Source organism: Acomys minous, assembly GCF_964271855.1.
Source record: "Acomys minous genome assembly, chromosome: 3".
Taxonomy (NCBI): domain Eukaryota; kingdom Metazoa; phylum Chordata; class Mammalia; order Rodentia; family Muridae; genus Acomys; species Acomys minous.
The window spans coordinates 27,943,338-27,967,754 of NC_140485.1; the positions used below are offsets into that span (position 1 = coordinate 27,943,338).

The window sequence follows — 24,417 nt, forward strand, 5'->3', positions numbered from 1 at the left end:
TTGATGGTTTGGTTTGGTTTGGTTGGTTTTTGTTTGTTTTGTTTTTTCAAGACAGGGTTTCTGTGTGTAGTCTTGGTTGTCCTGGACTCGCTTTGTAGACCAGGCTGGCCTCGAACTCACAGAGATCTGCCTCCCTGAGTGCTCAACTGATATTTTTAATATATTCATTATGTAAGGAAAGACTCTACAAGTTTAGCCCTGTAGATTGACTTTATACCAATTGAATTGATCATTTTTAAATGTCATTTATTGTAGTGAGAATGCAGAGGCTCTTGCTCAAGTTTTGACCTTGGCACGGTGGATACAGACTGTTCTTGCCAGAATATCAGGTTATAAGATGAAGCATGCTAAAGGTTTGTGGAAATCTATTTGTATTAGATGTGTGAAAATTGTTTCTAAACCTTTAAACTTTTTTCCAGATTTAATTTTATGTTCAAGAATGTTTAGCTTACATGTATGTTTGTGAAATACTTATAAGCCTCGTGCCCTCAGAGGCTCAAAGAGGCTCTCTTTGCATCTCTGGAATTGAAATTACAGACAGCTGTGAGCCAGGTCCGCTGGGAGAGTACCCAGTTCTCCAAGCCACTGAGCCATCTCTATAGCCCCCTAACTCTTCAAAAAAATTTTTTACAAGTAATTATTGTGCTAAAGTATAGTTCAGCCAGGTGTGGTGGCACAAGCCTGTAATCCCAGCACTTGGGAGGCAGAGGTAGGTGGATCTCTGTGAGTTCGAGGCCAGCCTGGTCTACAAAGCAAGTCTAGGACAGCCAGGGCTAACACAGAGAAACCTTGTCTCGAAAAAAAAAAGTAGAGATTTGAGTATAAGAGTTTTTGGCTATCAGTTTATCCAGTTCAGCCATTTTTTTTTTAATACGGGAAAATAGAATATTGTCTTGTTTTATTAAATTTTTTCTATTTTTACATATACATTTATATTATTACACATATATACAATAAACTACCTATAGCAAGAAGAATCATGACATAATCAGAAATTATATAAATGTTACATTCTTAGTGGTTTTTTTGGTTTTTGTTTTGTTTTGTTTTTTAAGACAAGGTTTCTCTGTGTAGCCTTGGCTGTTGTGGACTCACTTGTATACCAGGCTGCCCTGGAACTCACAGAGATCTGCCTGCCTTTGCCTCCCTGAGTGCTAGTATTCTGTCTTAATATTAATAAAAATTATTAAAACTGTTATCTTATATGTGTATATTTTTACAGCTGAGTGTTAAGTATTGCTATAGAAATATGCTTAGAAAAATAAAATTAAAAGATCACTTAAAATGTTTGGTAAAGAGGGGCCTGGGGAAGTGACTCGGTGAGTCGAGTGCCTGCTGTGAGTGCCCGAGGATCTGAGCGTGGGTCCCAGCACACACAAAGCTGGTGCTCTGGGGAAAGTCACAGATGGATCACAGCAGCCTGGTGGCCAAGAGGTGATCCCCAGCTTCAGTGAGAGATCTGCCTTTAAAAATAAGATGGGCAGCTGGGCTGTGGTGGCGCAGGCCTTTAATCCCAGCACTCGGGAGGCAGAGGCAGGCGGATCGCTGTGAGTTCAAGGACAGCCTGGTCTACAAAGTGAGTCCATGACAGCCAAGGCTACACAGAGAAACCCTGTCTCAAAAAACAAACAAGCAAACAGTTGGGAAGTGGTAGAAGCAGGTGCTTTATGTTCTTCTCTGGCCTTTTCATGCACAAACATGGGCTCATGAGCCTGTATACACACATGTACATGCATGCATATGTACCCCACCATGTACAATCCGTATTTGCTGAGGAAGTGTCTTTGTTAGGTTATAAATCTGTAAGTGAAAGCAATGTCCAGTTTTTGTTGTTTGGGTGTGTGTGTGTTTAAGAAGAGCTCTTGCAATCTTGTCTAGACTGCACTTCAGTCCTGGGCTTAAGCAGTTCCTCAGCCTCATCTGCAGGGCCATCACATCCTGCTTTAAACATTTATTTGAGGGCCTCTTTTGGCGGCAGGAGAGAACCAAGTCCATTAAGTTGTCCTCTGGACTGCACATGTGCCACTTCCACATACCTGGTGTACATGCACATGAACAGAAACACACTCACTTACATATATGTACACACTAAATTAAATACAAATGCAGTTTTTAAAATTAAAAGAAAATGAAATGAACAAGGAAAGTTGCTGATGAGGCAAAAATACTCATTACCTATTATGTGAAAAAACAAAATATAGAGAACAGTCTTTAAAGGAGGGAAAAATGTGTGAAATTTATATGTAAGAAGAACGTCACTTCAGTGTTACCCAGGTAGAGAAATTAGGTTATTTACTACTTACTAGTATTTCTAAGGTGATATGTATGGTTTAAATAGCAGATAGTTGACTGTTAGATTAAACTTAGTCATGATTTGTGTTTCTTTTTTTCCTTTAACTTATAAGGAGAAACGCCAGCAGCTCCTGTCTTGTTTAATCAAGGAATGGGAGATTCTCCTTTTGAGTTTCACTCCATCCTGAGCTTTGGAGTTCAGTCTTCGTAAGTATCTGCAGCGTTAAGAAGCTGATGCAGGACAGCGTCAGGGCACACTCTCCAGAGGCAGAGTGGGCGGAGCTCTTAGTTTGATGTCAGCCTGGTCTGTGTAGTGAGTTCCAGACCAAGCAGGGCTACATAGTGAGACCCTTCCTCAAAAATAAAAATAAATAAAAATAAAAATTGGGACTAACCTTCCCTTTTCTCTTCATTTTTTTCTTTATTTGTAAACTTGTCTCTTTGCCCATTTTTTCTCCCTAAAGTTTTACTTACATAGTAAACTTAGATGGTTTGAGATTTTTTTTAGGAAAATTGTGTGTGTGTGTGTGGTGTGTGTGTGTGTGTGTGTGTGTGTGTGTGTGTGTGGTGTGTGGTGTGGTGTGTGTGTGTGTGTGTGGTGTGTGTGTGTGTGTGTGTGTGTGTGTGTGTGGTGTGTGTGTGTGTGTGGTGTGTGTGTGTGTGTGTGTGTGGTGTGTGTGTGTGTGTGTGTGTGTGTGTGTGTGTGTGTGTGTGTGTGTGTGTGTGTGTGTGTGCGCGCGCTTTGGGGCTGGGGTCATGTGCCATGGCACTGGTAGAAGCTGGAGGACAGTGGTAGGGCCAGTTCCCTCCTTCCCCTTTTCTTCTCCTTTGCTCTGGAGAACAAACCCTCTGCGCCACCTGAAGGGACATGGAAGAGGCTGCTGCCTGCTCCCTGCCTCTTGGTAATCAGTTTTAATAAATTGAACAGTAACCAAAGCTACAAGAGGATCAGAATTTTTAAGACTTCACTTAATATCACATTTAGTTTGCCTGTGACTTTCTGAAAAGAAAAATTTCTTTGTCATTCTAGCCTTAGTTTGCTTTTCAAGTACAATTGAAAGTGCCCTAATCTACCTCAAAGTTATATGAGATACTTTGAAAATATATAATGTCTCAGATGAGATATTACTATTTTGTGCATTTGACTACCTCATACTTTCTCTACTGACAATCCTTTTTCATATTGTCAATGTTACTGATACTCAAATGAAAATTTAGAGCCAGGTCTACAAAGAGAAACCCTGTGTCAAAAAACCGAAGGGGGGAAACGTTGGCTTTTCTTACTGAATAAATCTACAGGCGTTTTAACCTCTGGTTGAACAAATAATACTTTACTATTTTGATGTTTAAGTTGATAGTCAACTAAATTGAATTAAGAAACACCAACACATTTATTGAGACACACTTGGGTCTGTCTGTGGGGATCTTGTTGTTGTTGTTGGTGGTGGTTTTTTGGGTGTTTGGGGGTTTTTTTGTTTTGTTTTGTGTTGTTTAGTTTTTTGGTTTTTCGAGACAGGATTTCTCTTGTAGTCCTACTTGTCCTGGACTCACTTTGTAGACCAGGCTGGCCTCGAACTCACAGCAATCCGCCTGCCTCTGCCTCCGGAGTGCTGGGATTAAAGGCATGTGCCACCATGCCTGGTTTAAGATTTATTTTTATTTTACATGTATGAGTGTTTTGTCTTCGTGTATGACTGTGTATCACTTGTCTGCCAATTGCCTGTGGAGGGCAAAACAGAGTGCTAGATCCCCCGGACCTGGAGTTAGAGGGTGTTAGCCTCTATATGGGTGCTGGGATTCAAACTGGGGGTCCTCTGATAGAGTGGCCTGTGCTCTTAGCCTCCTAGCCATCTCTCCCATGCCAGTGAGGGCTTTTCTTGGGAGGATTAAATGAGGGAGGGAGACCACAATGAGTGTGGACTTTAGCATCCATGCCTGGGTAGCTGGATTGAATAACAGGGGAAAAGGAGAAAGCTAGCCATGCGCTGGCACTCCCCTTCCTGTGCCCTGGTCCACCTCTATGTGAACAGGCACCCATGGGAACTGTCTCTTTTGACAGCAGAACCCTAAGTCCGTCCGTCCTTCCTTCCTTCCTTCCTTCCTTCCTTCCTTCCTTCCTTCCTTCCTTCCTTCCTTCTGTGCTTTTTGTCAGCTATTTGCTCACAGAAGTGACAAAAGTAACTAATGCACTTCATGTCAATTAATGTTTCTGTTGCCCTCTGACCTGATGAGGCTTCTCAGCAATCAGCCCTTTTTTCTAAAATACTGTAAAACTTTCTTTTCATTTTATTTTTAGGGTGAAGTATTCAAATAGTATCAAGGAAATGGTCATTCTCTTTGCCACAACAATTTACAGAATTGGACTGAGAGTGCCTCCTGATGAGCTAGATCCACGCGTGCCCGTGATGGCGTGGGGCGCTTGTGCTTTCACTGTCCAGGCAATCGGTAAGGCTGATCTCCAAGTACAGCAGTGCTTGGAGGTTTCAGTGACCCAGAACTCACATCGACTGACTTGGAAGAGTTTGCTGTATTTGAGGACTTGCCATTATTTCAGTGGATTGGTGTGGTCTGAGAATTTTTAATATTTATATCTTTTTCACCAGCCATCTAGGCCTGTACAACTGGTTAGTTTTTAGAAGGATAGTATTAAGCATGCTAGTCAGACAGTGGCAGACTTAAATACTAGATCAAGAGCAAACACAAATGACAAGGAATCTACTTAGGCCTTTACAGGAATGTTACTTATACTTTGAGAGAAAAAGAAAATAGAACCAGAGTCACAAACAAATAAAATTTACAGGAAGAACAAGTGTGAGGTGGTCAGGAGAGACAGATTGGAAAACTAGGTCTGAGTGAAAACCAGTCAGATGCTTCACCATATTGAAGGCTTCCCAGGGAAAGGCAAAGTAGGCAAGAAGTGCTGAGGTTTAGAAGTGGGCGTGCCGTCACACAGACAACAGTGTGTCTCTTTCACATCGTCTTTATCCAAGTCTACATTTCCCTTCTTCAGCACATTTTTTGGTAACAGTTTTTGATGAAGTCGGCTTTATTTCCTCACTAAGTCCCTTTTTGTAACAATGCACTGTGTCATAATTAGGGCTGAGTAACATGCATACACTTTCTTCTCCAAAACTCTCTTGCTTCAGTCTCAGGATAGATTTTAGGAGTCACTCACAAAACCATCGGCTTACATCATGAGTACAGGATATGCACTGGTGGTGCGTGTTTACGCAGGTTGAGCCAGCATGGGCAATATAGTGAAACCTTCTCTTCAAAAACAAGAACAAAACAAACCCAAAGCTAAAACATATAATTGTGTAATAATTTTGAATTTGTTGTTTTTCTTTTCTAAGAAAACCTGTTGGGAGATGAAGGAAAACCTCTGTTTGGAGCACTTCAGAATAGGCAGGTATGTATATTCAAATAGATTCCAGTAGTTTGGGGCGTACTTTTTTTAGAAAGGGAATTCCACAGCTTTTTTTCACTGCAGCATCTATACTGTCTTCTGTAAAGAACATCAGAGCTCAGGCTGTGCAGCTTGCTGCAGTTTTAAAAAATATTATTGTTAGTGCTCTGTGCTCAATTCCAGTAGTTAAAATAAGTCACATAGATTTCAGGTAACTTGACCACTTTCCTGCCCGCCTCTGTTCTGCTGAGCCCAAAACCAGACACATCCTCTTTTTCCCTCATTGATGCTTCCCCATCATGTAACATTGAATAGTACTGGGCTCTGCTCCAGACAGAGAATCATACTGAGTTAAAGACTAGACACCCAGGGCAGGGTAGATGGCTTAGTGGGTAAAGACACTTGCCATCAAGCCTGACAAACCGAGTTTGATCCCCAGAGTATACATAAGAGACAACACATTCACCCAGGTTGTCGCTGACCTCTGTATGTACTCCAGCATATGCGCAGTGCGCTAGTTAGGTTTCTATTCCTACAATAAAACACCTCGACCAAAAGCAACTTGGAGAGGAAAGGTTTATGTCAGCTTAGAGCTGCCGTCCATCAGGAAGGAAGTCAAGGCGGGGAACTCAAGGGAGAGACCTGGAGGAGGAGCTTAGCAGAGACCGGAGGATTGTTACTTACTGGCTTGCTCTGCGTGGCTTGTTCACTTTTCTTTCTCACATACCTGAGAACCACCTGCCCAGGGGTGGCACCACTTACAAGACAGTTTGATGGGGACATTTTCTCGATTTAGGTTTCCTCTTCCCAAATGACCCTAGCTTGGGTCAGGTTGACCAAAATAACCAGGACATGTACATACAAGTACACACATACACCAAAAAAGAAAAAAAAGAGGAGAAAAAAACAAAGGCAACCCTGGGGTCTGTGAAATGCTCCATGGGTAAACACACTTGCCGCTAAGCTTAATGATTTGAGTTCAACCTCTGGGACACACATGGAGAGAGAACTACTTCTGCAAGTTGTCCTCCAGCTTCCATGCATGTGCGCGCATACACACAGAGCAAATAAATTATTTTTGAAAATAGGCAGCCCAGGTAACCAGTAAGTATTCAAGAAGTGTATTTAGCTTTTGCCCAGCATACATGAGGCCCTTGATTAAATTCTCAGCACCAATGATAATAATAACACAATGAAAATATTTTACAAAAATAATAGTTCTTGCTTTCAGTCCTTCTTGCCCATGTCCCGTAAGAATCATGAGATACACCTAGGTAGCTATGTTTTTGTTTTGTTTTACTGTGTGCTCAGTGAAAACAAAATGGGCAGCTGCAGAAGCTCCCTAGACCACTGCCTCTCTAGGCGTTCCCTCCTTGTTTCCTGACAGGCGGCATGAAAAACTCGCAGTCCACAATGTGTGTCCCTGTTGTTCCCGTCCTGCTCCTGGGAGGAAGATGGATTTCAGTTGTTCCGTGTCTTCTTAACTATTGTTTTAGAATACCTAGAAATACAGTTTGCACAGGATTCAACAAATTAATTAAGCCCTGTGTCTGAAAATTTTAATCTGGAGGGCTGGAGAGATGGCTCATTGGTTGAGAGCATCGATTGTTCTTCCAGAGGACCCTGGTTCAGTTCCCAGCACTCACATGGCAGCTCACAGCTACCTAACTCTAAGATCTGACGCCCTCACACAGACATACATGTAGGCTGAACGCCAAATGTACATAAAAATGATTAAGTTATTTAAAAAATTGAATCTGGAAAACAGAATTGAAATGATCACAACTAACTTTTTTTAATGGAAAAATCAGAGAACTATAGTGAGATCATAAAACTTTTTTTATGTACTAAAAATATTGTGGCTGGGTGTGGTAGTACTGGCCTTTAATCCCAGCAGTAGGAAGAAGGAGACAGAAGTTCGAGGCCAGCCAGGAATACATAGATTCTGTCTCAAAAAAATAAAATAAAATTTAAAAAATTATATTTATGTATATATAGTGAGTAGTTGGTAAAGTGTATACTAGGATTGGTGACTTATCGTCCTGACCTGACTGTCATCTTCCCCGTTATTTTGTCTTACCCCTCCTACAATAGCACCATGGTCTGAGAGCGTTAATGCAGTTTGCAGTTGCACAGAGGATTACCTGTCCTCAGGTCCTGATACAGAAACATCTGGTTCGACTGCTGTCAGGTAGCAACTTCTTTTAATTATTATGTTAGTATTTACATGTATTTTCTTCTGCATTTATGGCAGTTAGGAAATGATGTACTGTGCTGATTTTGAATACTCACTGAGGAAATCCAACTGCCTACAGCAGACTTGCCCAAAGGAGTTGATGCACAACTATCCCATAATAATTGCAGTATTCTTTCTAAAAGTTATACTTTTGGTGTGTGGCATGCCTGCAGTCCCAGCAGTCAGAAAGCAGAGACAGGCAGATCTGTGAGTTTGAGGCCAGCCTGGTCTATAAAACATGTTCTAGAATAGCTAGAATGTTACCCTGTCTTGATGCGCACGTACATCTTCCTGACACAGCTTCCCAAGGCTCAGATTACAGCCTTGTGCTACCACACCTCACTCTAAAAAGGAATTTTAAACTAAACATTTATAGTAACCAAGGAGGAAAGTTTTAGAATTGCCTGTAAGAAAAATTTGATGATAGACTAGTCTAATCACTGAAAGGAATGAATTTCTGGACAGTGATTAGGAATTTATTTACCAATCCCAATGGTAAAGCATTTTGTAATCCAGGAAAAAAAAAATAAGATGGCTATGTAGATATGCTGATTTAACAGAAATATTCCTGAAAACTACTCCCCTGCTCCTGCCTTCCCCGCCCCCTCCCCCACCCACCCACCCCCAACAGGGTTTCTCTGTGTAGCTTTGACTGTCTTGTCACTCTGTAGACTGGTTGTCACTCTGTAGATCGAGCTGTCCTTTAACTCACAGAGATCTATCTGCCTACCTCTGCCTCCCGAGTGCTGGGGATTAAAGGTGTGCACCACTACTGCCTGGTGAAAAGCTTTAATACAAAGAAATGAGAGCTAGAAATAGCAAATGACTTGTCAAGGACACTCAGCCTGTTAGTGGCAAAGCCCTGTGATCATTTTAGTTTAAGGTAGAGAATAATAATGATGTTTCATGGTTATTATATGCCATACCTGGGCTATGTCCTTTAAAAGCCTGTGGCAGGGGACTAACTCCTCAGCAATCTGTGGATACTGTAGACTTGGAGAAGTTACGTTGCGTCCCTGTGACAAGTAGCCATGACTGGAACCTATTTCAGTCTTTTATCCAACAATCATGAGCTTACTATTTATGCTACTTACTTAGAATATTGGAATTGAGATTAAGGAATTAGCCTAGACGGAGGAGAGTCTTCTCTCCCTTAATTTTAAAAGTAACAGCTGTATCAGGGTTGGAGAGATGGCTCAGTGCTTTAAGACTACCTGTTCTACTATCATGAAGAGTAGAGTTAACATTCTAGCAGTGAACTAACAAGCCAGACAACCCTCAAATACCTTTATCCCCAGCTCCAGGGGAGGAATGAGAGAGGAGCAGAAGAAGATCACTGGGGTTTGCTGGTCCAGGCGAGCCCAAGAAAATGTTAGTTCCAGGTTGAGGGAGAAACTCTGCCTCAAAGGAGTAGGCAGAGACTGATAGAAGAAGAACCCACCATCCTTTTCTGGCCTCTGCCTTTGCACACAGGTGCACACACTTAGATGCATTTTCACACACAGGCACACACACATGCATGAAATAAATTTTAAAATGTTAAAGCTGGGGGGTGGTGGTACATTCCTTTAGTCCCAACACTTAGGAGGTAGAGGCAGGTGGACCTCTCAGTTGAAGGCCAGTCTTGTCTACAGAGTGAGTTCCAGGACAGCCAAAGCTACACAGAGAAATCTTCCCTGTCTTGAGAGAAAAACAATGATAGGTAGGTAGGTAGGTAGGTAGATAGATAGATAGATAGATAGATAGATAGATAGATAGACAGACAGACAGACAGACAGACAGACAGACAGACAGATAGAAAGAAGAAACTAAACTCAATTTAAAAAAATTAAAGAAATAGCTGTTTTGGTTCTGGGGTGGTGGCTCAGATAATAGAATACTTGCCAAGCAAATACGAGGACCTGAGTTTGCTCTCCAACACCTACATTAAGCCAGGCATGGTGGTGTGCAATTTAATACCAGCACCAACAAGGCAAAGATGGGTGGATCCATGGCGCTGCCTGGCCAGCAAACCTAGCCTAATTGGTGAGCCATAGGACCAGGTAAGATATCTTATTTCAAAGGAACAAGGTGGACAACACCTTAGGCTACCCAAGGCGGACCTCTGGCCTCCCTGCCCCTCTGTACACATACACAAGAGTAATAGCTATACAGTTTGCTTTCTTGCTTTTATATATACAGAACTATTTCTAGCCAGACATGATGGCTCACACCTGTAATACCAGCACTTAAAAGGGTGAAGCAGGAACAGTTTTGGTTCCCAGGCCAGCCAGGGCTGCATAGCAACACCAGCTCAACAAAACAAAAAGAAATGAAAATCCTGTTGTCTTGACTTCTTGATCTCATTTCCTTGCCATTCTTTTTCTTCCCTGCACATTTATTAAAGATTGATCCTATTAAAAAGATAATAATTTGGAGTGTTTATCAATTAAACACATTTAAAGATGGCTTCAGAGACACCAAAATGTGCCACTGTCACAAAAGGAAAGGAAATTCAGAACTTCCCCTTGGATTAATTTAACCAAAAGCAAGCCCAAGTTTGAATTTCCACTTCTCTGCCTGTTTGCCTATAGCTTATGGTTTCTGACCTGTCTGTCCATGCCTACCTAATGTCTGTCTCTCTTGCTGTGTGTCTGGTTCCTAAAAAAGAACTTTGCTCTGTATTTGTTGAGCAGCACAGAAAACATGGCATGAAGAATGAATAAGGTCTACCTTACATCTTGTAATACCGAATTTTATGAGAGACATTTACCCAAACTGATTCCAGATGACCCCAAGCACTCAGTACTGCAAACATACTATTAAGCGATGTCCACATGGTGTTTCTACATATTTGCTTTATAGGTCATTTTCAACTTGTTTTCTGTTTTCAAATGTTACCATGACACACATATTTACATACTTTGTATTGCTCTCTGGATCAGGGGCATGGAAATTAAATAATGCCTTTGCTTTAGTTGTAAAAGCTGAGTGCAAGGGAAATCTAAAGCCACTGAGTAAGTTTGGTTGTTGCATTGTTCTTTTAAAGATAGCATGATATTAAACCAAGTCCCAAGTGAGTCCAAGCTATACTATTAACCTGTTTGTGAGGTCTGGTTAAAGTTCTAGTCTCTTTGAGAGCAAGAGATATTTTCATAAAAATGTATCACAATTGTGCTGTCTATATGTCCTCTCAATGTAATCCATATAATCTAATTCTGTATAGGAACGTTTTCTTTTCCTTTTCCCCCCTCTATCTACTTGTCTGTCTGTCTGTCTGTTTATCTTTAATGTGCATTGGTATTTTGCCTCCATGTATGACTGTATGAGGGGGTCAAATCCCTTGGAACTGAAATTACAGACAGTTGTGAGCTGCCATGTCGGTGCTGGGAATTGAACCCTGGTTCTCTGGAAGAACAGCCAGGCTGGCCTCAAACTCACAGAGATCCGCCTGCCTCTGCCTCCCTGAGTGCTGGGATTGCAGGCATGCGCCACTGCGCCCAGCTGACAGCCATATCTTAAAAGTGTGATATAGCAGTTTCTTTGTTCTCTAGCCCCATTGTATTTTCATTTAAGGCTTCCAATTTGCATTTTATTGGAGGACATTACTGCATCACTGACTAAATTATATTAACTTTTGTTTCAGTTGTTCTTCCCAACCTACAGTCTGAAGACACACCCTGCCTTCTATCTGTAGATCTGTTTCATGTTCTGGTAAGTTTTCAGGGAATGATGTTGCGATCACAGGCTTATAATTTTATGTTTTTTCTTATTTAAATTCATGCTTTCTGTTCAAAATAATAAGTTTTTGATGTTGAAGCTGTTAAGTTTGGTACATTATCCATTCTTTTTACAAATACAGATTTCACTGGGACATCAAAATTATTTTTAAAATGAAAGCACATTTATTTTTAAATTTGTAGTTGGTTTTGTAGTTAGTTATATTTGTTAATACATGTACAAATAAACTTTTTCTAACTCAGTTATGGCTCCTCCCCACTCCCTTTTTCTAACTTGTTTATATCATATGCAATGAATTAGCATAGCTATTAAATATGTCATTGATTATTTAGCGATAGAGACCAGGCCATAAGTACATGATGATGTCCTTAAAACATCTGTAGAAAGGTGGCAACTTTTATGAGTTTTATGCAGAACTTTTCTGCCCTTGTAATAATCTTATTCTTTTTATTCTTTTAAACCTGGCCCAATAAGAAGACAGTGGTGAGGTTGAAAACCATGCCTGCTGTGGATGGCCTTTGCCTACCACTTATGGTACATTATAATACTAATATAAGATATTCTGCTGACTATACCTTGGAAAAGTATGGTGGTTTATTTTTTAAAACTGCCTCATTTGGTACCCTTTACATTTAGTTCAGAGATTAACTTGTCTTGGCCTTTCATGGTTACTTATCCTGTTGATGTCATTTTCCTTTCCTAGGTAGGTGCTGTGTTAGCATTCCCTTCCCTGTACTGGGACGACACCGTTGATCTGCAGCCTTCAGCAGTTAGTTCCTCATATAACCACCTTTATCTCTTCCATCTGATCACCATGGCGCATGTGCTTCAGATACTTCTTACGGTAGACACAGGTAAAGCTCCCATCTCGGTCAGCATTGGCTGTGAGTAATACTTGCCATATTTTATTGGCACAATGAATTATGCTTGTGATTAATCAAATTATGTATTTCTAAGTCTCATGTTATATTTATGTTATTTATTCATAAATGTATCAAATGTTACTTAAATATAGTAGGCAGAATAAACTGTGAAAAGACTAATTAGCTGAAGATATTTGATTGTCCACTTTCCAGCTACTCCCCAGATATGTGGAGCAGCTGTCAGGACCCGTTTTTCTCCTTTTCTAACAAATTCTTCATTGTCAATGTCTCTCCAAGTTTATTCCTGCCCAGATAGATTCTACCTCTTGCTGAGCTTTCCAGGAACCCATTCTTTAAGCTACAATGATAGTATGTTTCTTACATTGCAGCGTTGCCATAGGTGACTTCACCTCATAGTTTTTGTAGCTCATTCCACTCTTTGCCAGCTTCTCCTTTCTTTCCATTCTTCCTTTCTCACGCGTGTTTCTCGATTACAGAGTACAATCATGTTAAAACATTCCTCTTAGCCTCAAGTATCTGGAAACCTTTATTTCCCTCCAATAAGTACTCATTAAATGTTTTTTAATTGTGACTCGTTACAGGAATATAGTATAACATTATCAAATTATAAGTGTCCTTTTATCATCAAGTAATAAATAGCAAATGGAAAGGTGATGGCTCAGTGGTTAAGTGCTTACTGTGCAAGCATGAGGACCAGAACCACACAGAAGTTAGACAGTATAGTGGTACCACACTCAGGAGGCTGAGAACAGGGGTCCATGGAGCAAGCTGACTTGCTAAACTAGCTGGAATTAGCAAGCCTGATCTTCAGTGAGACTCAGTAAATAAATACAGTGATTAAGGAAGGCATTCAGTATCAGCTTTGGACTTCCTTAAACATATGTGCACGCACATGCAAACACACATATACACACAAGCATATATGCCATATATCATATGTGTACATGTAAAACAAACAATAAATAAGTGAAGTATGGTTCTAGTTAGCAGTGATCAATAAGAGGTACAGGAAATTCAGCTAATTTAAAGAAAAGTCAGACTTTAAAGCATCATATTAGAGGGGACTGTAAAGAAAGCTGAGTGAGCCGGATGGTGGTGGCACACGCCTTTAATCCCAGTAGGGGCAGAGGCAGGTGGATTGCTGTGAGTTCAAGGCCAGCCTGGTCTACAAAGGGAGTCTAGGACAGCCAAGGCTACAAAGATAAACCCTGTCTAGAAAAAACAAAAAAAAGAAGAGGAAGAAGAAAGAAAGTTCAGTGGCTGCTCTTCTAGAGGACCTGGGTTCAATTCTTTCTTTCTTTTTCCCTTTTTTTTTCTTTTTTTTCTTTTTCTTTTTCTTTTCTTTTTTTAGTTTTTGAAACAGGGTTTTTCTGTGCTATCTTGACTGTCCTGGACTTGCTTTGCAGAAAGGCTGACAGAGAATTAGTTAACAGGGCACCGAACCCTGGACCTTTAGGATCAAAGCCTAAAGCTTTATCAAATGAGCGATTCTTTTTTTATTATTATTAAATATTTTTTACATATACATTTATATTATTACATATATACAATAAACTACCTACAGCAAGAAGAACCATGAAACAATCAGGAATTATATAAATGTTATATTCTTAGTGTTTTGGCTATTTGTATTTGGCAGCCTTGAAGAAAACCTCTTTCCTATCTTAGTACATCTAAATTTCTGAATGTAACTCAATATCTATCATATCTTGTCATTATCAACTTAAAACATCTTAACTTGTAAACAACTACACTTAATTATAAAACTAAACTATCTAGTCGTCAACCCCATCAGAGACTTGAGAAGGAATAAAATTAATTACCTGAGTATACAGGGAGTGCAGGTTAGCAGCTTCCCAAATGAGAAGATGACAGAGACAGTTTGCTAACTGAGCCATCACCCAAAATTCTCTATAAAATTGGAGCATCATTTTCAGCCTTCTGGCCCAATATATCTGATGGACATATTTGTGAGGCATGAACTATTGAGGACTTTTTTTTTTTACCCTGTCTTGGCAGAGTTTGGCTGTTGACTCTGCCTGCATCTAAGCTTGCCCTTTTTTAGGCAGAATTCTGTCTGTGGTAGAAATGAGGACATTTTGCCCAGTGGCTTGTTTGCCATATTTGAAGCCATCTTAAGGAGGTTCTTTGATGCTCATCATCCTCTTTGAGGTGGGCTGGGTGTTGCTAGGAGTTAGCCTTTCTTGTTGTCAATGAATCTTTAAAATAATAAAAAAAATTTTAAGATGCCACATTCTGTATGTCTCTGAAGTTTTTGAAGACCTTACCTATTTTACCTTATCTTTCTATAGAATCATATCTATCGGTTGCACCTAAGATGAAGATAGAACAAAAAGTAGACTAGTGAATCTACTCCTCAGCTTAATGCCTCACTCACAAGGTTATCTTTAATTCATTGGTATAGGATTTTGTATATAGATGCAAAATAAGTTTAATTTTTAGATACAGTGGTATAGAATTCAAATTTAAGGTTATTCTTCACACATTATATATATTTCTACTCTAATATGTGGTATTGTACCCATATAACTCAATTATAATACAAGGTTTGTTTCCAATACTTTGAAAGTGCTACTGCAGGCTGTTTAGGATAAATAAATTATACAAATTAATTGTTAGTTGATCAAATCATGGTCATATCAATTACTAGTCTATTTTTATCACAAGAATATACATCTTAGGTACAATTGAGCCATTCTTAACACCTATGTGGCAGCTCACAACTGTAACTCCAATTCTAGGGGATTCAACCCCTCTTCTGGCCACTGTGGGTACTACATGCATGTGTTTCCATTTTAGAGAGCGGATTAACAAAAACTAAATATACTTTTACCATATGATGATAGGGAAAACTTGGAAGCAACCAGGGTAGCCAGGCCTGAAAGTGCATAGAGGAGAGTTGAATGTGTATACTAAGTGAAAGAAACCAGTGTGAAAGATACTTTTGTGGGTCCAACTACAGGACATTCTGGAGAAGAAGGCAAAACTGTAGATAATATGAGCAGAACAGTGATGTCCGTGGGTGAGGGAAAGCACAGAAACAGTGAGGCTAGTCCGTATAACACATGTATATATACTGTCCAACCCCATAGATGGAGAGCATCACGAGTGAACCTTTTTTTTAAAGATTTATTTATTTTGTATACAATAAACAGTGCTCTGCCTACATGCCAGAAGAAGGCATTAGATCACATTATATATAGATGGTTGTGAGCCACCATGTGGTTGCTGGGAATTGAACTCAGGACCTCTAGAAGAACAGTCAGTGCTCATAACCTCTGATCCATCTCTCCAGCCCATGAGTGAACCTTAATGTAAACTTCGGATAATAGTCTTGAGTCAGGTGAGGTTAGGCTTCCAGCCTGTTCTACACTTTCAGTACTGAGCTGGCTCTTCTAGGACCTTTGCCTCTCTGCATGAACTGCTTTCATTTGTTTATTTTAGTTATATGTGTATCTGCATATGAGTTTGCATTCTGAATGCAAGTGCCTACATAGGCCAAAGGCGTCAGGTCCTCTGCAGCTGTAGTTACAAGAAGCTGTGAGTTGCCTGACGTGGGTGCTGAAAACTCAGTCTAGGGCCTCTGGAAGATTGGTAAGCGCTCCTAACACAATCTCCTAGCTTACCACTTTTTACAAACAGAGTTCTACTCTAGATCAGGCTGTTCTAGAACTCACTATGGCTGGCCATGAACTCTTGGCAGTGCTCCTATTTTATGCTCCAAGTGATAGGCTCCAGGCATGAGGCATGATTTTGGGCTTAAACCTTAGAATCAGTTTGTCAGTATGAACTTTTGGTCCAATACTTATCAGCAGCATACATACATATAACCAACAGTGGTGGGCGTTGCTAGCAGAGGTTCTCCGTGTGTGGGGTCAGAAATACATAAAACTCCGTATTTTCCCTCAGTTTTGCTAGTAAGCTAAAACTTGTCTGGAACAATTAAGTTCTTTAATTTATGAGTGTGTGTATGTATTATACTTACATTTGTGTGAGTGTGCATGCGCATGTGCCTGCCTGTGGAGGCTAGAGGTCAATGTTGCTGTCTTTTTTTTTTTTTTTTTCAAAACAGGGTCTTTCTGTGTAGCCCTGGCTGTCCTGAATTCACTTTGTAGATTTGTAGACCAGGCTGGCCTCGAACTCACAGCAATCTAACTGTCTCTGACTCCCAAGTGCTGGGATTAAAGGTGTGTGCTACCACCGCCCAGCTCAATGTTGATGTCTTTAATCACTCTCTCTATTTTAGTTTTTGAGGCAGGGTTTCTCAGTGAACTGGGAGCTCATTGGTTAGGCTAGGTTGGGTAGCTAATAAGTTCTGCCTGTTCTTGCTCAGCCCATGTGAGTAGCCATGCCTAGCTTTGAGATGGGTTCTGGGAATCAGAACACAGCTTTTCATGCTTGAATAACAGGTACTTTATCTCCTCAGCTCAGTTAATTGATAATCAAGCAAATCAATAATCTCATTCCATATATGCATTTGTCAAACTCATCAAATGGCTTGCTTGAACTCATTTCACTGTATATGTAAAATTCACTTTACTTTCCCTGCACCCTTTATGCATATTCATGTACACAAATTCATATATGTATGTATATAAACATACATATACATAATTTTTAAATTATTGTGCTTTTTGTGTGTATGCATGCTTCTGGGGATTGAGCCCAGGTTCTAGGACATGTAAACATACATTCTACCACTGAGCAACACTTTACTTTCATCTCTTAAATGGAAAAAAAAAATCAATATGAACTCAATATGTATTTCCAACTTAAGATTATTTTATTCATTTGTGGAGGAAGGGATGTCTGTGTGCCATCATGCACATGAGGAGGTCAGTTCTCTCCTTCTACCGTATAGGTCCTGGGTTTTGAATTTAGATTGTCAGACTTGGCAGCAAGTGTCTTCACCTACTGAGCCGTTGTACCAATCCTGTTAGCAACTTTTAAAGATAAAGTGTGCCCTAAGATTTTATTTGGAAAATGAAAAGAACTAGCAATATGATGTCAGGTCACTCAGAGTAACTTTATGGACTTTCAAATGCATTAATACATAGGCAATTTGAAAACAATAACTCTGTTCAAATGCTCCATAACAGTCTGACATAGGAAACTGCAGTAGGCATTTTTAATCTCTATTTCTATATAATAAAACAAAAGCTGAAAGGTTTAAGGGACAAAGCAGTTACAGGATGTTCTGAAATCATGAATTTGAGGTTTTATGCATTGATTAGGCAGCAAATTCTCTTTTTCTTTCTTTTTTTTTTTTTGCTTTCCTTTTTTAAAAAATTTTTTTTGGTTAGGTCTATTTTCTTTTTTTCCATTAATTTATTAATTAATTTAATGATATTTGTTCATATTCCAATCGCCCCTTCCCTTCCCTTCTTTTCTCCAGTCCCTCTCACCTCACCTCTTTCCATTACCCCCGTTCCCCTCCCCACTCCCCTTCTCTTGAAAGAAGGGGAGGCCCTCCTAAAGATACCAACCCACTTGGCGTATCAAGTTTCAGTAGGACCAGGTGTGCATCTTTGTCTGTGGAGACTAGACGAGGCTATTTAGTTCAGTTAGGGGAAGGGGAGCCAAAGGCAGGCAGTAGAGTCAGAGGCAGCCCCTGCTCCTATTAGGGGTCACAAATGAAGGCCAAGCTGCACATCTGCTACATATGTTTAGGGGTCCTAGATCTGTCCCATGGATGCCCTCTGGTTGTGGTTCAGTCTCAGTGAGCTCCTATGGGCCCAGGTTAGTTGATTGTGTAGGTTTTCTTGTGGTGTCCTTGACCTTTCTGACAGGTTTTCTTCTCGGTGTATGTAGCCTTGGCTGTCCTGGATTTGCTTTGTAGACCAGGCTGGCCTTGAACTCACAGAGATCTGCCTGCCTCTTTCTTCCCAGGCGTGTGCCACCCTAATTCTTAAATCTGCCCTACAAATCTCTTTGCAGGGCTCCCACTTGTTCAGGGTGAAGAGGACAGTGAAGAGGCGCGTTGTGCATCTGCGTTCGTTGCAGAAGTTTCTCAGCATACAGTCGGGTGAGTAGCAGTCCACTGGCCAGTGACCACCATGTCCCTTCAGGAAGGCCAGGTCTTTGTTCAGGAGCCTGGCAATGTGCCTTTCAGCCGTTTAAATTCTTGTTTTAAAATCAGCTAAGCTTTTTAGTTGGTTATTATTTATTTATTTATTTTTGTAGGATAGGGTTATAATGAAGAAAATTTACTTTCAATTTTACCTTGAAGTAAAGGGTAGTAGATTAGAACTGTTTGTTTTAAATAAAAGTAGAAAATAAGTTGCCTTGTTACAGTAATCATACCATGAATGATATAAATAGTTAAAAGATTTTGATATTTTTATTATTAACATGGGAACTATTTTCACATTGACATTTTAATGTGCATATCCTGTATAATCACTATATATAATTTATACAGACAATTTAACTTTGTAGGAAAATTGAACAGAGAATAAAAATGTTCACTTTTATTCTCCCTACCCCCATTAATTTTTTTTTTAAGACTTATTTATTTAATGTAATGAGTACTCTATCTGCGTGTACACCTGCAGGCCAGAAGAGGGCATCAGATCACATTGTAGATGGTTATGAGCCATCATGTGGTTGCTGGGAACAGAACTCAGGACCTCTGGAAGAACAGCCAGTGCTCTTAACCGCTGAGCCGTCTCTCCAGCCCCTCCCCCATTAATGTTTTTATATTATGGTGGTATGTTTGTTAGAACCGATAATGTTGACATACTATTATTAGTTGAGATCCATAGTTTGCATGATTTAAATTTTACCATTACAGTATTATATACAGGGGTCTTGGTACCCTAGATCACTGTGAGGCTCAATATAGACACTAGGAACATACTCACTTTTTAGCATATCCTGTCACTTAATTTTTTTTCTTCTTATTTCACTGCAAGGGTGGAGTTTTGTTTGTTTGTTTGTTTGTTTTTTCTTTTTAATCACAGTAACAATGGGGATAAAATGAAAGCTTTATAAGCTTTGCTTTACATTATAGAGAGAACCTTATGAGAGTCAAGATACTTTAAAGAGCTTTGTTTTCAATTGACTTTTGTTTTATTTAGCTTTGGTTTTATCATCACCTGATATGCTGATATGCCTTGAGTGTCCCTGGCAGAGGCAGCCCGTGGCAGGGGCAGCCTGTGGCAGACGCAGCCCGTGGCAGAGGCAGCCCATGGCAGTCTTTGCCTGAGTAGTGTTCATCAGGCTCTTGCCAAATGGGAAAAAGAAGGAATAAAGCCCTACCTAATTAAAAACAAACAAACAAACTTAAGAGTTATGGTTTCTTCTACAGAATGCATATATGAAAGCTATTAGGTAACTAAATACTTTTTTTTAATGCTTAGAAATGATTAGACAGGCATGGTGGCACACAGCTTTAATTCCAGCACTTTGGAGGCAGAGGCAGACGGATCTCTATGAGTTCAAAGCCAGCCTGGTCTACAGAGTGAGTCCTGGACAGCCAGGGATACATAAAGAAACCCTGTCTCAAAAACACAAACGAACAAACAAACAAACAAAATGCCTAGAAATTAAGTCAGTAACTGAATGTGATTTTAAAATCCGGTGTGTTTAAATGGTTTCAATCTGGTAAAATATTCTATTCTGTTCTGGAATCATTGTCTCCCAGCTTCATTGGGTGTGGCGCTCCTGGCTGGTATCTGTGGGTCTCACTGAAGAATGGCATCACCCCTTATCTTCGCTGTGCTGCATTGTTTTTCCACTATTTACTTGGGGTGACTCCACCTGAAGAACTGTTTGCCAGTAAGTAGGAGACTGCAGTCAGAGTAGGGAATGGAGACTTGTTTTCTCTGTTCTTGTCTCCAAGTGTCTTCTGCCCCTACCTATCCATCATCCGTGTTCACTCTGAACTCAGGTACCCCTGCTAGGACTAGTTAAAAGTGAGGCCAAAATCCAGTTTAGTCTCATAAGCTACAATCCTGCTCTTGGTTCCTGTGTATGTTTAAAGTCCTGGAGTTACTAAAATACCTGCGTGTAAGGGGTGGCGGCAGTCCTGGCCTGCGCTCAGGCCCCACCCCCATGTAATAAGCTGAAGATAGAATGGCAAGGTCACTTAGCAGGCACTTGTTGCCAAGCCTGACCGCACGCATTCACTCCCTTCCACTCACATAGTAGAAGGAGAGACTAACTCCTACAAGTTGTTCTTAGGCCTGCAACATGCATAGCCATGTCCCCCTCCAGTAAAAAGTAGATATAAAAAGTAAATAAAAAATTAAAAACCAGATGCAGTGGCAAATTGCAACCCCAGCATTTCTATGAGGAAATGGGAGCAGAGACAGGAGCATCTCCCTGAAGCTTGTGGGCCAGCTAGCTTGGAGTTCCCAGTGTCGCAGCAGAAACAGGACAGACCTGGCTGGGTTAACAAGGTGGAAGGAAAGAACTCCTAAAAGTTGTCCTCCAGCCTCCACACGAAAGCAAGGCCTGTGAGCATGCACAGGCATGTGAACATACATGTATATGTGCACATGACCAGGCACGCATACAATTAAAAAAAATACCTATATGCAAGCTGGATGTGGTGGCACATAATTTAATACCAGTTCTTGGGCGGCAGAAGCAGGCAGATTTCTGTTAGTTTGAAGGCAGCCTGGTTTACATAGGGAGTTCCAGGCACCCTAAGGCTGTATAGCGAGACCTTGCCTCAGAAATAAACTACATGGAGAATATAACTGGCAGGATGTACAGGAAATGAGAGACATTTGTTACCTTTATGGAAAAGAGCTGTTTGTCTATGCAGGAATATAGCTTTATTATATACTTGTATTTGGATTTTGAACATATAGTTATACTTAAGAATTAACGTAGTGATTAAAAAAGGCTTTCTGAACATCAAAAAACATGTATATGTACTAAGAACATCACTTTCATTTTCATTTACTTACTTCTAAATCTAGACAAGAGTGGAGAAGGCTTCCTTACATGATCTCATCGTGAGAATCAGAATATTTGTTTGATTTTAAAAGTGACCAGAATTGTCCAGAGAATTATTCTGTCCTTTGAGAATACATTGATGAGGTCACCTTTACCAACTGTTAACATCCTTATCTCAAATTCAGGTCACTAGGCCAGTGTGATGGAGCTTTGTCAGGGTTCTCTATAAAATAGGATGTTACTCTCCATTTAATGTCCAGTACAGACCTCTTGTACTTACTTATCCAATAGCTGTCATAGAAAATAAAGTATTTTCTTTTGTTAGGATGCAGGCAAATATAAAGAAGCGTAAGTATGCATGATATTATGTCAAATGGTGATGAGTCCTACAAAGAAAAGTAAAGCTGATCATGGCCAGGTCAGAACTATTGGACATACGTAGTCAAGGAAGGCTTTTCTCCAAGGAGACCTTAAACAAAGAGCAGCATATATGGGGTTGAGAGTTGAAGAATGTTTCTACTTCAGTGAAAATCAATGTGAAGGTATTGCTGGTGTAGGAAGAGGACAGTGAGGACATGATTCCGCCTGGAAACCTAGCGGTAGCCAGATGAGTGCATTTCAGCTGGGTCTTCATGCCACAATAAAGGCTTTGTGAGCTAGGGTGTAGCTTAGTGGTAGAGCAGTCACCATTCCTCAGCAAAGTGCCACCTGTGTCCACACACCACCCGCAGAAAAAGAGGGGACACTGTATTGTATCCTAAGCGTAGTGTTAGTCATAGGAGCCGTCTCTTCAGGGGGACTCAGGATTGTGCTGTAAAAAAAAAATCACTGTGGCTTACTTGCCACCCACTGTTTTATGGAGTAGAGAATAGAAAGGAGTCATTGAGTAGATCAGAATAATGTGCTTATTAAATATATCTTGTATTTCTTGCAGATTCTGCTGAAGGAGAGTACAATGCACTCTGTAGCTATCTGTCTTTACCCACAAATTTGTTCCTGCTTTTCCAGGAATATTGGGATACTGTAAGGCCCTTACTGCTGAGGTACTATGGGTTAAATGTGATTGGTGGGTTTCTATTGAGTTTGAATTTTCTTTTATGTTTATTTTATTTTTTAATTACAATTATTTACTAAGTTTTTCAGTTGATTAGCATTGACTGCAATCCACACACTTAAGGAGTGGGGTTAAGACTAGTCTCTGACCAGATGGGAGTCTAGCTTTTTTGTGGCTGTAATCCATTCATTTTATTTGTTTGCAACACAGTTGATATTTTATCCCAATCTTAAAACATGGTGGGGAGAAGGAAGTACTAGATAGAATCATAAATTAAGAATTAAAAGATGAGCCAGGTGCTACAGCGCATGCCTGTAATCCCAGCAGTCAGCCAGAAGTCGGCAGATCTCTGGAAGGCCAAGACCATCCTGGTCTACAAAACAAGTCCAGGACAGCTACATAGAGAAACCCTGTCTCGAAAAACCAAAAAAGAAAAAAATCAGAAGATGCTGGGCATGGCACACTTGGGAGGTAGAAGCAGACAAATCTCTGTGAGTTCCTGCTCATCAAAGGCTACATAGTGAGACCCTGTCTCAAAAAAAAAAAAAAAAAATTAACAAGCTCATACTGCAGCTTATGATATTGCTCAGTTTGTAGAGCATGTATAAAACCCTCTGTTCAGCCCCATGCACGTTATAAACCAGGCATGGTGGCCCAGCATGTCCCCATAATCCCAGAACTCTGGAGCAGATTATATAGCATGTTTGAATCCAGTTCTCAGTGCATGAGACATTGTATAAAAGAAAAACAGAGTCTAAACTGGAACGGTATGCGAAACTATAGACAGTGTTAGAGCACATGCCAGGAGAGTGGCTGAGAGATACAAAGGATCTGACAGATGACAGATTAGCACTGAAATGACCAAGAGAGACATGTGTGCCTCCCTTGCAAAAAGCCTTTCTGCCACATGTGCTTCTGGACCTGTTGGTTACTGTCCTCTCCCAGCCTTAACGCCCACTCACCGTGGTTTTCTTTATCCTCCTCATGCCCAGGTCAGAACTGGATGAATGCTACCTGGTTCCTACTCATGTCTCCTACTCCAGTCTCATGTCCTGTCTTTGTGTCAGAGTTTTGCTTTGCTTCCTAATTTCTCATGGGCGTTGTGATGTCCTGTACAATCAAATTAGGAATTAATACCATTTTTTTAGTACAGTCACAAATCTTACTTTTATATTCCTGGAGTAGCTAAGTTCTAGATGTGCTATTTTGGTTTAAATATTAAAAATGCTTTAAAATGGAAAGTCCCTGCCATCTGTGCTATTCCTAGTATTCATGTCTACTCTGCTTTGAAGAGCTCTGCAGGTGGCATCTGGGAGTTCTTTGTCAGTTGGCTTCAGCTTAGGTTTAGCTAATGGAAGGCAGCAGCAGGGTGCTAGAAACAAGGAAGGAGAAGGAAGCCAGAGTGTCCTAGCTACCTCTCCCTGCCTCCTGGGACGTCTTCAGTAGTGACTGTGGCTCTTCTGTGGCTCTGCTTGAAAAGCCTGCTTCCGTCCCTCGGGCAACAGTGATGCGCTCTTTCCTCCCACTCCTCCAGCCTGCACTGGGCAAATATTTAAGGCTTACTTGCCTTTTTGTCTCAAGGTTGCTTCTCAGCCTTCTACCACTTCTCCCCCCACCTCTCCTCTGTTCTGAGGATTGAATCTAGAGCCTTGGACTAGGCAAGTACACCATGCCAAGGTATATGCTGAGTCCCTGTCACTTGTGTTGCTACTTCCTAGTATTAAATTCCCTCATTGAAATTGTCAGATGATTTCTGTGCTAAAGAGTAATTGACAAAACCCATGAAAATGAATTTAGAAGAGGGAGGGAGAGACCAGGGAGAAGATGTAAACTTAAAGGCATGGGGGGGGGGGGGGACATGAAAGGACAGGACTGGGGAAAACAGCTGATGCATGGT

The 24,417-nt window shown here is 40.5% G+C and overlaps 1 protein-coding gene across 1 annotated transcript in view; it reads left to right on the top strand.

The window, feature by feature from the left end:
* The window catches only part of UBR1 (ubiquitin protein ligase E3 component n-recognin 1), a 119,622-nt gene that overhangs the window by 81,420 nt on the left and 13,785 nt on the right, over positions 1–24,417 (top strand). The window contains exons 33-42 of the mRNA XM_084776289.1: positions 256–353; positions 2,406–2,499; positions 4,589–4,737; positions 5,646–5,701; positions 7,793–7,889; positions 11,560–11,627; positions 12,358–12,508; positions 18,497–18,584; positions 20,205–20,338; positions 22,401–22,509. Of these exons, the coding sequence (XP_084632415.1) occupies positions 256–353; positions 2,406–2,499; positions 4,589–4,737; positions 5,646–5,701; positions 7,793–7,889; positions 11,560–11,627; positions 12,358–12,508; positions 18,497–18,584; positions 20,205–20,338; positions 22,401–22,509 (1,044 nt within the window). The remainder of the gene's footprint in view (positions 1–255; positions 354–2,405; positions 2,500–4,588; positions 4,738–5,645; positions 5,702–7,792; positions 7,890–11,559; positions 11,628–12,357; positions 12,509–18,496; positions 18,585–20,204; positions 20,339–22,400; positions 22,510–24,417) is intronic.